This window comes from Gossypium hirsutum, chromosome A06 (genome assembly GCF_007990345.1).
Source record: "Gossypium hirsutum isolate 1008001.06 chromosome A06, Gossypium_hirsutum_v2.1, whole genome shotgun sequence".
Lineage (NCBI taxonomy): Eukaryota > Viridiplantae > Streptophyta > Magnoliopsida > Malvales > Malvaceae > Gossypium > Gossypium hirsutum.
In genome coordinates this window covers 71,126,903-71,142,699 of record NC_053429.1, presented here as the reverse complement: position 1 = coordinate 71,142,699, position 15,797 = coordinate 71,126,903, and the positions used below count along the sequence as shown (strand labels likewise).

Below are 15,797 nucleotides of genomic sequence, written 5' to 3'. Positions count from 1 at the left end.
ACATGTCAAATCAAAATAAGATCATCACTAACACTTGAGTTTGAGATTGTTGTTGGCTACTGAGTTGACGAGTGAACCATAAAGTACCTAACTTGTGCACGGAAAACAAAATCATATGTCGAGTATAATTCAATGGTATTTCTATAATCGAACAATAAAATATATTATAAAGGTTATAATGCATTTTAACATGTCAATACACAAGTCCTATTACATCACTTATTAATCAATCTAATTACATATCTTAAACTGAGCTTATAAACTAATATCCATTATCTACCCCTGTTTCAATTTCATTATACTTAATTTTGCAGTTCTACAATATAATTTCATCAACTAATCATTAATTCACATATGTTCCAGCACAATTCATCACAAATCGAATTCAATTGCATGATATTATCGACATATCCTATTTTCAAATCTATTCAACTTAGTCTTTATCACGAAAACTAATTCAAATTTATTCGATTCAACTCGTTCTATCATTCCCAACTTACCTTATGTTGTAACCATGCAGTACAGTTCATAAATGCAACAATCAAAAAGGTTTCAGTCATAGAAATACAAACCGTAAACTCCAAGCTATTCTTTTACTAATTTTCTTTTCTTTTTTGTCTTGGGGTATTTAGGTAACATTAGCTACAAATTAAAATAAACATTCCAAATCATCAATATACAAATAAATTCATATTCAATTTCTGATTTAAGCAACATTTTCATTTTATTCAATATAGTCTCTAAAATCGGGACTAACATAACTTTTAAATTTAACCCCTAAATTTTATGCTGAATTCACTAGAGTCCCCCAAATAATCTCTTATTTTTCATTTTTACCTCTAATTTCAAATTTTATACAATTTAATCCCTATAGTACAAAACTTTAAACATACTTCACAATTTAGTTATTTTTCAACTCTAAACTTAATATCTATCAATTTAACCCTTGAAAATTCAATGAATCAATAATGGTAACATCCTCAATATTTAAAAATACTAAAAAACATGACATGGGTAAACAAGCTTAAGCTCCCGAGATTCCAAAAATAGAAAAAATACAAGAAAAGGGACTAAACTGATTAACCAATTAAACTTAAAAATTTCTAAACCCTTGACTCGTTCGTTTTCTTCCTTTCCCTATTTGTTTTGAAAGTTTTTGCATGCAAAGAGAAATAAAGCTTCTCTTTCCTTCCACTCTTATGTTATTTCCTAAGTTTAATTAACTATTTTATTATTAATGTTATTTTACTTAAATTTTCATTACAAATTTTAATATATTGGCACGTGTTACCGTCCACTCAATTAAACCATTGGTTTAATTGTTATAAAAGTCCCTAATCATGTTCTATACAAAAATTAATAATGATTGAACTTTTGATACTTTTATGATTTAGTCCTTGTACCATAATTAAGTATTGATTCGATACAATTAACTGATTGAAATTCAATTCACTTATAAAATAATCCCCTGAATATTTTTTATTAAATATTTACAAGCTTAATTTATGAAAACGAGGCCTTTATATCTCATTTTCCAAAACCACTGACTTCCGATACAGACCACTTGTACCTTGATTAACTGGTCACTTAATAAAATCTGTCAAATCAAAATCTCATATAACACTCAAATAAATTTAAAAATATTATTAAATAATATTTACAAATTCGACCATCAAAGAACAGGATCCAAAACCGCCATTTTTGGCACCATTACCTTTCGGGTTGTTGCACGAGATGTCACAGACTTTGTGGCAAAGTGCCTAATTGTCAAAAGGTGAATTAATTTCCCTCAGGATTGTTACAACCGCTTAGAATTCCAAAGTGGAAGTGGGATAAGATCACCGTGGACTATGTTTTAGGGTTACCCGTAACTTCGAAAAAGAACGATGTTATATGAGTGATTATGGATCAACTTACAAAGAGTTCGCACTTATTAACAATTTGCACAAATTATACTTTGCAAAAACTGGTAAAATTGTACATCACCGAGATAATAGGACTCCATGGTGTTTTAGTTTCCATTATCTCCAATCGAGATCCTCCATTCACTTTAAACTTCTAGAAAAGTTTGCAAGAAGCTTTAGGTACCAAACTTAACTTCAGTACTGCTTCTCATCCATAAACAAATAGTCAATCAGAGAGGGTAATACAAGTACTAGAAGACATGCTGCGAAGTTGTGTGCTAGAGTTTGTAGGAAGTTGGGAACATTATCCACCATTAGCAGAGTTCACATACAACAATAGTTATCAAGAAAGCATCCAAATTGCACCCTTTGAGGCATTGTATAGAAGAAAATGTAGAACTCCCTTGTGTTAGAATTTGATAAAAGATGAATAGTTGGACAAGAGTTAGTTCACAAAATAGAGGAAAAGGTAAAAATGATATGCGAACGACTAAAGAATACTTTAGACAAATAAAAATCTTGCGTTGACTTGAAACACCGAGATATTAAGTACCAAGTAGGAGAAAGAGTGTTCTTAAAGGTCTCGCCATGGTAAAATATTTTAAGGTTTGGGAAAAAAGGAAAATTAAGTCCAAGATTCATTAGTCCATATGAAGTGGTTGAAACAATTGGTCTTGTGGCCTATCGACTCAAGTTGCCACCAGAACTTGAGCGAATCCATGATGTTTTCCATGTGTCCATGCTAAGGAAATACTGTGTGGACCCATCCCATGTATTAATAATAGATGAAATTGTGGTGTGACCTGGTCTGACTTATGATGTGGAACTAGTTAAAGTTATAGCTCACGAGGAAAAAGTCTTGCGAAATAGTTAAATTGTGGTGTGGCAAAACCACAAAACCACCGAAGCCACTTGGAATAGAAGAAGAAATGAAAAGGCAGTATCTTCATCTATTCTGACATAAGTAATTTTGAGGACGACATTCCTTAAAAGGGGGAGAGTTGTAACATCCCATAATAGGGCCTAGGAGTTTGAGGCCTGGCGAGCTAAGATTCACCAGTAGGCTTGGTGAATTAGGGTCGCCAGTAGGCTTGATGAATTACAATCGTTGGTTTGGATTTGCTAGTAGGCCTAGCGAACCGGGGTTGCTAGTAGGCTTGGCTAATTGCAATCGTTAGTTTGGACCTAGTGAACTAAGATCTCCACTGGGCCTAGCGAGCTGTAATCACTGTTTTAGAGTAGAAAAAGGGAAATTATACCAAAGTTAAGAAGTAAAATTATTTTCCTCTTTACAACATCATTCATGGACATAACTCTTTCCTACTTCTACTGTGACTAGAGTATCCTAAGAACATCAAAACAATAAGTGCCTATAAATTATGCTCTTTTTGTTAAAAAATTCATATTCTATTAAACAATAGAATTCTCTCAAATCTCTTCATCGATTACTTTTTTATCTTATTGTCAAGTTTCTATAAAAGATAAGAAACCATAACTTAGCTCTTAGGATTTAAGGTAAGAGTCTATTTCTCTATAGTGTTGATGTTTAAAAGTAATTAAGAAAGGTTTGCAATAAAGGAAACTAGGTTCACCAAAAAACTAACATGTGCAACCTAAGTTCGCTTATGTTTATGTATGAGTTTTAATGTGCTATTAGTGACTTGTGTATGTATGTGAAATTGTGAACCTAACAGAACCGTCAAAAAGCAAAAAAAAAAGAAAAGGGAAAGGTGAAGCTTGTTTAAAGCTTTCAACAAACTGGTGAGTGTTTAGGGGTTGCCACTTGTATGTGCGAACCATAGAGTTAATTAGGAGCTTACGTATAATAACCCGTTTTCAGTGGTGTCAGAACAGTAGTTTCAGGACCACAAATCTGACGAGCAAGTTCGATAATATTATTATTTAATATTTACGAGTCAAATATAGAATTACATTGAAATTTTATTAATGATTTTGTTAAATTGAACGAAAATTAAGGTTAAGTGGTATGTCCCTAAAGTTAAGTGGTTTTAGAAAATGAGGCATCGGGACCTCATTTCTATAAATTGAACCCTTAAATATTTAATAAAAATATTTACGGAGTGGTATATAGGTGTATTGAAGTTTGGTCAAGAAATTTTGATGTTTAAATGATTAATTTAGTAAAAAAGGCTAAATTGCAAAAGCTGCAAAAGTTACTTTCTATAAGTTAAGGATGTTAATTTAATAAGGAAACAAGAATGGAAGGATTTTTGGGTAATTTTACATATGGTTGTATAGTGGACGGTTTTGTAAAAAAACATTTTAGTTATATTATATAATGTTTTAAGGGCAATAAAGTAATTAGGTAAATAATAACATAAACAAATAGTAAAAGGCTATCATCTTTCTCCTTCTTTTTTTTTTTTGTTTGAAACCAAAGTGGCCATAGCCAAACTTAGGAAGCATACAGCCAAATTGTATTTGTGTACATGTAAGTATTTTGTAACCCATTTTTCTATGATCTTTTATATTTTTGAAATTATATTAACTTAATCTAGTTAACTCGAGGGTCAATTTATTAAATTGTTAAAAGTTTAGGGACTTTCCATGAGTGAATTGGGAATGTTTGTGAATTTAGTTGATAGATTATTAAACTTGGTTGTTAAATATAAGTATTTTGTTAAGCGATTTATGATAATTTTAATGTTTAGGGACCTATTTGTGAATATAGGAAAATTTAATGTAAATATCATGAAATGATGGGAAATATGGGTTGTTTAGAAGCCCTATAAAATTTTGCTACCATGAATTTTTTCTAATTGTGGTTAATTTGTAAATTTCGGGATTTAGGACTAAATCGCATAAATGTTAAAATGTTAGAGGTAATTTTGTAAATTCATAATTGATATGGGTTATAGGGTTGAATTAATTATTCTAAGTTATTTGAATGGTTTAAATTGAATGAAAATTTTTATCTAAATCAAGAAATGAATCAAACGTATCTAAACCGAGGATAAAATATAGGATTAGTTATCAGCTTTATTTTTTTACAACTATTTTTGTTGAGGTAAGTTTGTATTATTATTATTCCTATGTTTATAATGATTTTTACTTATTACAAATTTTATTATAATTAGATTTAATGTTATTATTATCTATTGATTGATTAGAAAATAATTAGTAAATGAATATAGTAGGTACAATATGTACTTTATTTAGTAGGCTTTGAGCCAGTGATTATTTAGTAGGCCTTGAGCTGGTGTCTATCTAGCTGAGCCGATAATTATTTAGCATGCCTTGAGTCGGTGTTTATCTAGCAGGCTTTGAATCGATGATTATTTAGCAGGCATTAAGCTAGAGTTTATCTAGCAAGCTTTGAGCCAGTGATTATTTAGTAGGCTTTGAGCCAGTGATTATTTAGCAGGTACTATGTACTGGTGATATAGACCATAACAATGGCTTGAGATCATGCATGTGTTGCAGATTCTTTGAAACTTGTGTGAGCAACATTATAAGTCGGTTAAAGTTTTAAAGTTAACTTGAATAAGTATTATTCTTTTGATTATCTGAAATAAGATGTTATTATAACGATGATTTGGTTTATAATCATTTATCATGTGGTATCTTAATGATATAAATTGTCCAGATTTAAATGTTTCGGAAAGTTGAAATGATGGTATATTAGTAAGGATCTTCTTTTAGTTATATGTACAGGCACACTTTGTGTGAGCATTTCCTGAGTATCCTATAATATTCTATTTGGTTCAGTGGGTAAATAAAGCTTTAAATGGTATTTGATTACATGAAATGAACCATGATTTTTGAGAAATGATATGGATTATGATGAAATGTGTAATTAAAAGGAAAAGATTGTAACAACCCAATTTCTGTGAAATCTGACACAATGGTTTCGGGATTACAAATTCGATTCGAAAATAAAATTTATTTTAATTTTATTACATGGTCCATATTATGTTAGAAATGTTATGTGAAAATTCTGATAAGAAAATTTTATCGATTATGTGTTTAATTACAAGATGGACTAAGTCACATAAAATGAAAAAGCTAAATTCTAGTGGCTAGAAGGATTAAATAGCTATGGAATTCAAAAATTGAGGTCCTCATATGGTAATTAGATCATTAAAGAAAAGTTTGTAAATATTTTAGTGACTCATCCATGGAAATTTAGAAAAAGGGCAAGGACTAAATTGGAAATTGAAAAATATTTAATTAATCAAAAAGATGATAAAAGATATCATCTTATTTTTCTTATCATCTTCCCCAAAATTCTATGGAAACCCTAGGAGAGAGAGAAGAAACTTTCATGGCTTAATTGGGTAAGTTTTCTTGTCCCGTTTTTAGTAATTTTGATATTTTAAAATCGAGATAGATTAATCTATCTATTTGGAGGATCAATTTGAAAAGTTGTAAATGCATGGAAAATAGGTCATGGATGAATATGCTGAAAATTTAAAATTTATGGTAGAAAATGAAAGGTTGTTGATGGATAAACAACTTTTACAAAGTGATTTTTGATGAAAACATGATTTAGGGACTAAAACGTAAAGTTGTGAAAATTGATGTAAAATTATTAAATTTATAGAAAATATGTGTTGTAAATTTTATGTTGAAATTTCGGTTCAACTTGGAATAGGGAGTAAATTGCATGAATTTTATTTTCCGAGCCTATGGACAAAATTGGAATTTATGGAAAAGTTGCGGGCAAAATGGTAATTTTGTCTAGGATGTAAATTGAGTCCAAATGAATATGAAATGTGTGAAATTGATGATTAAAGTTATTTATATAGATCCGGACAACACAAATTTGAGCTTAGATCGAGGAAAAGGAAAGGTTTCGAATTAGTAGATTATATACGTGAACAAGTGTCGAGGTAAGTTCCTGTAACTTAATCGAGCATGTAAATATGTTAACTTGAATGTTATGATAGTATGCAATATGATTTATATTTACATGAATATTACAAATGTTAAATGATTACATGTTCAGAAATGTTAGAAAAAGGGTAAACTCTCGTTTGAATATTGAATTTCGATGGATAAATGTGATTGCCTTATAAAATGAGGTCCTGCATTTGTTGCTGACGGGATTTAGCTCGAAGAGTAATCCTATTGATCTCATTATAGAAAGGATTTAGCCCAGATGGGTAATCCTAATATAATCCCTCTCGAGCATATGTTACAATTAGGATTTAACCTGAACTGGTATTTTAATTGAGCTCTTCTGAGCATACGTTACTTAAATGATTTAGCTTGGACTGGTAATCTCATAATATGATATGTGGCTCGAGAGTGTGATATTTGATTAAATGCCCTAATGGGTACACTTGAATAAGAATTGACGGGTTATTGAATTGTACACCTTGAGTGTACTATTTGAGTATCCATCGGAATTTCAATGATTCAATGAACAAAACTCTTGGCATGATGAGAGAATTATGAGATGAAATGATAATGTCTTGAAAGAATATTGCATAATGAGCTCATTTATGTTTACTTGATGTATATGAAAATTTTGTGACTAACATGTTTGATTGAATGCATGTGTTTAGGCAATTTTGCCAAGTTGATGGAAAACAGGATATTGTATGCTTAGATTTAATAAACGGGATTAGTAAGTTTAGTTTTGGTTATACGAACTTAGTAAGTATGTAATGCTTACTCTATTTTATTTTCCCTGTTTTATAGTGCTCAGAAGCTCGAGAAGATTGGAAATCATTGGAGCATCATCACACTATCCACTAACTTATTTTGGGTATATATAGTAAAATCATTTTGGTATAATGGCATGTATAGGCTAACTTGGCCATAGATGGCTTAAATATGTGGTTTATAATCTAGCCATTGGAATGACTAGTAACGGTTGTTTATTATATACTTGTAATGTCATACTATGGTAGCTACATACATGTTAAATGGTTGTTCTAATTATGCCTAACATATGGAATATACCAAGGAAAGATTATAAACAAAAGTATGCATGTAATGATATGCCATGTTGAATGATAAAGTTTGCTTAATTTGAATGCTTGAAATGGTTGGTATTTGGATGTGAGTTTAAGTGTGGTCATTGGTGTGAGTTTTGGGTGAGAAATGAAGCTAGAAATGGCTTCATTTTGTCCACACGAGCAGACACGCGGGTGTTTGTCTAGACCGTGTGTGACACACGGCCTGGTACATGGCATGTAGTTCAGTCGTGTGTCTCGTGGATCTTTAATTCGAGAAATAGAACGCCCAGAATTGAGCACATGGGCATAGACATGGGTGTGTGTCTCAGTCGTGTGTGCTACACTGCTTAGAACACGAGCGTGTGTCTTGGCTATGTGAAACCTGCATCTGATTTCGAAGAATTTAATTAACCACACGGCTTAGCACATAGGTGTGTGGCCGGCCGTGTGCACAAGTCAGAGAGTTACACGGGTTCGAACACAGCCCGCAGGACAGGTGTGTCCTAGGGTCACACGGGAGTGTCCCTCGGACCACACGGGCGTGTAAGCCCTGTAACTCAGGAAATTTTTGAACTGTCATGAAAAATTCTTAGATTTTTCGATTAAGTCCCGACTTTATTTTAATGTTCATATTGGGCCTCGACGGTCCATGTAAGGGATGTTACGAATAATTTCGTAGTATGAATGTGATTGATATAAATTATTTGTAGATGTTCTGAAAGTTCCGGTAATGCTCCGCAACTCTGTTCCGGCGATGGATACGGGTTAGAGGTGTTACAAAGATGGTTTATTGTATACGTATGAGTGATGAATTATGAAAGTTAAATGTTAGATATGTTTTATGCCATGCTTTGATTGGATTTATATATGCAGTGCTACACTAATTAATCTTGTGAGGTGGAGTGTATAGGAAAGGAAAGTTGGCTTATGACATAATGAAATTATGCTTGGTTGTTTAACTTAAAATGTTTACTAAGTTTAAGTTACCTTTATATGAGTTTACTAAGCATTAGTTGCTTACATAGTTGTTGTTTTCTTTGTCTAGTAGATCATTAGAAAGCTCAATTGGTTGGAATCTCGTCGAGGCACAATCGCACTATCCATCCATTATATTAGTAGTTTTTGGTTATTTTGGTTGATGGCTATAAATGGCATGTAATAGAGTTTGAATGTTGATTTGATAACTTGGCTTGTTTTGAGTTTGTGTCAAGCTTATATGTGTCTTGATGTCCTTAGTTGATGGATTGCATATAAAAGTGTAATCATATGGTATGTGACATTTATGTATGTTCATATGGAAGTAGGTAAATATGGGTGAATGGTATGCTTTGAAATGGTTATTTGGTATATATGAATTATGCTTAAAGAATGAACTTGAAATGGTGAATTGAGTCAAGTTGATGTGTTGAATTGTGATGCCAATTGATGGCCTATTGGTTAGGCACCTAAGTTGGCTGATTTTGGTATCTTTTAAAGTGTTATGGTCATGTGAAAATGATTAGAAATTGTATGATTTATTGTGCAAGAAAAGGTTAATGTTTTGGCTTGTTTTAGGGGCATTTTGTGAAGCACACAGCCTTGAACACGGGTTGTCATATGGCCGTGTGTCATTATTGTTTTAGGTGTAAGTTTCACAAAGTCTGAGACACAACCTACGACATGGTCGTGTCTCAAGTCAGTATGTAACACAGTTTCGCACACGTCCTATGACACAGTCGTGTAGCCCTATTTTGAATATTCACATAGCAAGACATGCGGGCTTAGACACGGTCTTGTGTCCAGACTTCGAATGTTCACATGGTCTGGGCTATGTCACACGACCATGTGACTCCTTTTTCCAAAATTTTTTGTTTTGTTTCGAATTGATCCCAGGATGTTCCCAAACTATTTTTAGGTTCCCATAGGCTCAGTTTAAGGCTCGCAAGTGTATGTTTGCACTAATTAAATTGTGTTATTGAATGTTATTAATTAAATTGCATGATTGTTTCTATTGTAAGATAAATGATCCGATTTATACTGTAAGTAACCCTAATCTAGTAACGGAGATGGTTAGGGGTGTTACATTAGGGTTTTATCCTAAGTTCCAATAGTAAGTTTTCTCTAAACTTTGTTTTGTGATTATGTTAAATATATGTTTCTATGAACAGTTAAAGAGGTAGTGTAAGCCCATCACATCTATTGGCCTAAAATTGAGCCTTGAGACTTGCATAAATTTGGTTCAAGTATTGGTTCAATCTATTTTTTAGTTCAATTCAACCAATCCATATCGATTGGTGGGTCAATCAATTTTTTGCCTCTCTTTGGATTGGTTCCCCATCCAACTGGTTAGACTAGTTGGTTCGGTTTAAACAACATTAATAAAAAGGTAGTCTAAAATAAAAATAAAAATGCTAATGTGCTAAAAAAAGCCCTTAAACTATTATACGTTGTTTAAACAAGTCCTTATGCTATTTTTGTAGTTAAATAAGCTCATAACCTATAATATTTAACTACGAAAGCTCTTGATTTTAATATTAAAGTACAAATATTTTGAATCTTTAAACTATTTTGCGTTTTATGGTGATCTGAATTTGATTAGAAGAGTTTGTTAAATAAAAATAATAATTTTTAAAGGGAAACAGAATATTTTATAATATCTTGAAAGTGTTTATATACATAACACATTTAATTATTTTTTTGAAAATTTTCATTACTGTTTTAAATTTCATGTTGATGTGAAAAGTATATAGAATTTTTATTGCATTAACAAGAAATTAAGAAAAGAGCCTAAAATTTAAAATATTTTACTTTAATATTAAAATCAAGGGCTTTTATGCATAAAAATAATAATATAAAGATTTATTTAACTATAAAAATACTTGGTTAAATTTTGCTATTAGTCCATATAATTTGCGAAAGTTGTGGAATTAGTCATTATACTTTTATTTGATCAATTTTTGTTCTTATACTTTTTGAATTGGTTAGTTTTAGTCTCTATACTTGTCGAATTTTAAAATCTTAGTCCTAACCCAAATAGTGACAATTAAATCCGTTAGTTTAAATTTAGAAACTAGTCTTGTATTATGCATTCAATTGTATATTTAGTCAATATTCTTTAATTTAATCATTCAAAGACCTTATACTTTTCGAATATTAAAATTTTAATCTTGACACAAAAGACAACTGCTAATCCATTAACATAATTCTTAGTGAGTAATATGTGGAAATAACAAGTTCACACAACAATAAACATATAATAATATGTTTGTAGCATCAAATTTCGAAAATAATAAAACTTAACTTAATGAATTTAACAATTATCGTTTAGTGAGAACTAAAATTTTAAATTTTAAAAATATAGAAATTAAAATTGATTAAATAAAATATAAAAACTAAAATTGATTAAATAAAAATATAAAAACTATCTATAAGTTTCACAAAATACAATGCTTAATAGCAGAATTTAACCAAAATAGTTGAAAGGCCTGTTTAAATAAAAGCGGAGTAGTTTATGGGTTTTTTTAGTAGTATATTAGGTAATAAGAAATCAAAGCAAAGGGGTAGGGTACACATGGCGTAGGAAAACAGGCATCGTTTTCACTTTCAGTGCAAAGTGTCGGTGGTGTAAGGACCCCAAACACGATACTACTACTGCGCACCTATTATCATATTTACTTCATTTCATTTTCTCTCGTTGATCTAAACTCGCTGTTTCATCTTCTTGTTAATCATGCCTCTTCTTTAGGTTTAAACTTATTCTTGGGCGACCCTGGTTTTTATTTTTTGAGTTTTGAATTTCCTTTTTTTGGGGGGCTTCGCTTTTATTACAGAATTTTGAAATAGAAAAGAAGAAATGGGGATTGATTTGAGGCAAGTAGTGGCCGGTATTCTCACTCTCACCATGTTTGTGATGCTTGGTCAAATGATCAAAAGAGACCATTTTGATTCTCTCCAAGTAATTCCCCCTTCCTTTGCTTTCTTCTTTGATCTAACTCTCAAGTTTTTCATGGGATTTTTATACTAAATCCAGTCCCCGATTTCACTTCACTTTTCATAGCTTTGTGTTTTATTTGGTGAATCTCTGATTATGTGATAAAACCTCGAGCAAGTTGCTTCACTTTCCACATTATCTGTAATAATCACATCTTAGCTCGTTAAGATTCACTTGACATCCTATCTGCTGCATCTTTAAGAAAATAACAATATATTCTGACCATGATCTTCGAAAGTGGTGTAGTTGTTTGGTTCTTTGTGTATAAGATTATTTGGGAGCCTTTTTTTTTCTCAAAACTAATTGCTAATTCATGAAGAAGAAGAAGAAGAAGAAAATATGGGCTAACTTGAAACTTCCTTTTTGTTTTTAAACAATTAAAGCTATTTTATTTTCCAGGGGAAGTATCTGGAAAACTAGACTGAACAAGGTATAGAAAACAACCCATTTAAAGTTAAATTTGGTTTAGAAGAGTAATTTCAGGATTCAAGCATAGATGAATGAAGGATTCTGCTTCTTTCAGATTTATAATTTCAGTCCTAGGCCTTATTTCAACGTCTCAAGCCTTTATGACCAACTAGAAGAAATTGTAGATGTTTTATTTTTGTTATTGTAAATTCTATTGATGCCAGTCTTATTTACTTATAGTGATTAAATAAATGTTTGCAAGTTTTTGCTTGATTTCTTTTCAATTCCGTGTAAAGCTTTGGTGTATTTACACTAAATTTGATTATTTTCTCTCCTTGTTACGTAGGATAAACTTCCTGGAGAAGCTCAGGATGTTCAAGTTGATAATGCCAATGTTATTGAGAAGGATGGCCTTGTAAAGCCTTCGAAGGGGAGCAAAGGGCCTTGGATGAAGGACAGTCAAGAGCTAAAACCATGTTGGAGCAGGACCACTTTTGGTTTGTTAACTTCACTTAACTCCCTGAAAAATGATCATTTGGTTTAGAAATTTTTCTTTACATGTATCATTATTCCGATGTCTCCATTGTCACTGTGTATTGACGGTAAAAAATGTAATTAAATGTTTCTCTTTAATTGATGGAGCTTTGACTTGGCTTACAGATGGAATAGAGCAGTCAAGAGGGTATGTTACTTTCTCATTGACTAATGGTCCAGAATACCATGTCTCTCAGGTATACATGGTATCTGTTTTAGTTATAAAGTTATCAAAATAAGATAGCTTTGCTGTTGCCTTTTCTTTATCTTTGTTCTCTCACAAAGAAGGAAGAACCTAAGTTTAATGTGTTTGAAAGTCCCTAATCCATTTCATTGTCTGAAATTTCACCTTTTACTATTTACCTGAAAATAACAGATAGATCAAACTGTTGTCTTGGTAAACTTAATACTTTTAAAAGGAGTAAATGAATGTTATTATTGGTACGATTTCCAATTTCCCATTACTTCTTGATGTTCTCTATGATAAACGAGCTTGTTATCTACTGTGTGTAAGAAAGAACTTTAGCCAAGTTGTCTTCCCAATATGAAATCAGGAATTTAGGAATCTAGAGGATAGCACCTCAAGGAGGTGTTTTTTGAATCTTCATTCTTGAATTACCCGTGTCCGACACATTTTTGGACACTGATATATGCATATATATGATCCTTCAAAGATCCTCTAAATGTATACAAAATACTTAGAAAAAATTGAACACACATTTCGGGCACATGTATGCTAGATTCACACGTCAGTCCAAGTAGCATAATTTGTATTGATATATGCTGCTTATTTTTCTGAAAATTCTTGTTTGCTCTGTACCTTGATTAGATATGGAATCTTAAATATTAGGTAGATTTTTCTACAAAGAATTTAATGGCACAATGTACTAGCAGTTTATGAACGGTAATCTATTGAAAACCATTTGCTTGTTTTCCATCTAATCTATTATTCATTCCATGGTGATTGGTGAGTGCCTCTTCAGATGGCTGATGCCGTAGTAGTAGCAAGGTACCTAGAGGCAGCACTTGTACTTCCAGATATTAGAGGAAGCAGACCTGGTGACGAAAGGTTAGTGCTGTATTAATTTTGAAGATACTGTATTCTCTCCTCTCCTTCCCCATAGTAAATCTTTTATCTTGTTATTTCAATGAAGAACAAGTTTGAGTTAATCTAAGCACAAAATCTTAAATGGTTCTATGATGATTGAAAATCTTCAGAAACTTTGAAGATATTTATGATGTTGAGAAGTTCATGAAAAGCCTCAATGGGGTTGTCAAAGTAGTGAAAGAACTACCCAATGAAATATCAATTCGGGATCTTGCTGCTGTGAAGGTTCCCAATAGGGTCACCGAAGATCACATTGTGGAAAATGTACAACCAATTTTTAAATCAAAGGGAAACATAAGGCTTGCTACCTACTTCCCTACTGTAAATATGAGAAAAACTACACAAAAGAGTAGTGTTGATTCAGTCTCATGTTTGGGAATGTTTGGAACTTTAGAGTTGCAAGCAGAGGTCAGTGAAGTTGTTGATTCAATGATTGAACGGCTTAGAACTTTGAGTCGCAAATCTGATGGCCTGTTTATAGCAGTGGACTTGAGGGTTGATGTATTGGAGAATAAGAATTGTCATGGTAGTGGTACTAATGTAGCAAAAAGTTGTTATAATGCACAGGAGATTGCTTTGTTTTTGAGGAAGGTAGGATTTGATACCGATACCACTATATACCTGACTCAATCAAAGTGGGATAACAGCCTTAGTGTCCTCAAGGATATCTTCCCTAAAACATACACAAAGGTGAGTAAATTCTTCTTTCCTAATAATGATTTTCTGGATTTAAATTTTTTATGTGTTTCTTGAACCATTATGTGCAATGCTTGATTTTGACAATCAACCGGCACGGGGTTATTCAGTGGTTGACTATGGGCTAATACGTAGATCTGTCTTATGTGCAATATCCCTGAAAAGCAATTATAAACTCAAGTAATACTGGTGGGGGGTCTTGCTTGAAAGGGATTCCCTGTCACCTAAAATTTGACTATCCAATTTGAACTCCAAAATTTTCTTCCCAAAAAACCCTATGCATGATACATTAGTCTGCAAATTTGGTACAATTTTTGATGCTTGTTAATAACCAACGCTTACTAGCTGCTCATTGTTGAAACTTGCTATGCCTATAAATCTGAACTTGTGCTCGGAACTATTGTAGGAAAACATTATGCCAGAGGAGAAGAAGGGGAAGTTTCTTGAATTTGAAGGTTCAGAACTGGAGAAGGTTATAGATTTCTACATATGTTCCAAGAGTGATGTTTTTGTCCCAGCCTTATCTGGCCTGTTTTATGCCAATGTAGCTGGAAAAAGAATAGCTTTAGGAAAGCCTCAAATCCTCGTTCCAGCCGATATACCTGGTACATCCGCAGCAGTCATGAACTACCTCGCTCCTTATGTTGCCAAGAAGAACCACTTGGCTTATTCATGCTTTTGCTAGCCTTCTTTCAAGGAAATCCTTCATAAATGGTTATGGGGCCTTCCCATTTACCTCAAGTCATTGAGTCCTTTTGGGTGACTGGATGGACTGCTCAACTTTGGTGTTTATACTTCATCTGGGTGTGAAGTTCTCTAGTAAAAATTATCTGTTTGAGATGATTTTTTTTCTTTAATATGTTCAGTAGAGCAGATATGTTACGGGGTTCAAGTCGTCATGTGATGCAGAACTTCATTTCTATTATTTCTTCATTGTTTTATGGATGCACATTGATTCTATAAATTTTGCAAGTGTTAATTATAAAAAAGAACAGTTAATTTAAAACTTATGTTATCATTTTTTAAAAATAAAAATTACTCTTAATTTAGTTTCGTATTGTATCATTTCAAGTTGATCATTTGGAGTTCTGATTAATTTGGGTTTGGTTGGGTCGGTTTTGGTTAAATCAAGTGTGGGTTGATCAGATTTCTCCAATTCGAATCAAAATTAATAAATCATTAATAACAACTTTATTGTTTTTCAATTTAATAGAAGTGATACAAAGCTTGTGTGCGGTGTTAACTCTTAA

At 32.1% G+C, this 15,797-nt stretch overlaps 1 protein-coding gene across 2 annotated transcripts; it reads left to right on the top strand.

Annotated features, from left to right (window-relative positions):
- The first annotated feature begins 11,303 nt into the window (after positions 1 to 11,303).
- On the top strand, positions 11,304 to 15,553 carry LOC107938749 (protein MANNAN SYNTHESIS-RELATED 2). Of its 2 annotated transcripts, XM_016871983.2 has the most exons (7): positions 11,304 to 11,434; positions 11,641 to 11,765; positions 12,556 to 12,706; positions 12,870 to 12,940; positions 13,727 to 13,812; positions 13,962 to 14,541; positions 14,954 to 15,553. In XM_016871983.2, the coding sequence occupies exons 2-7, from the start codon at positions 11,664 to 11,666 to the stop codon at positions 15,230 to 15,232; spliced, it is 1,269 nt and encodes a 422-aa protein (XP_016727472.1). In that variant the 5' UTR covers positions 11,304 to 11,434; positions 11,641 to 11,663; the 3' UTR covers positions 15,233 to 15,553. The 2 variants fall into 2 exon arrangements, with proteins under 2 accessions (XP_016727472.1, XP_040970644.1); XM_041114710.1 differs by lacking the exon at positions 11,641 to 11,765 and having other exon boundaries at positions 11,362 to 11,434.
- Positions 15,554 to 15,797: the final 244 nt, after the last annotated feature.

Bases quoted from the DNA above. Each gene is read 5' to 3' on its own strand.
- LOC107938749 (XM_016871983.2), top strand. From the start codon at position 11,664: ATGGGGATTGATTTGAGGCAAGTAGTGGCCGGTATTCTCACTCTCACC. The intron at 11,766-12,555 runs GTAATTCCCCCT...CTTGTTACGTAG, and splicing joins ACCATTTTGATTCTCTCCAA to GATAAACTTCCTGGAGAAGC. The intron at 13,813-13,961 runs GTTAGTGCTGTA...GAAAATCTTCAG, and splicing joins AGCAGACCTGGTGACGAAAG to AAACTTTGAAGATATTTATG.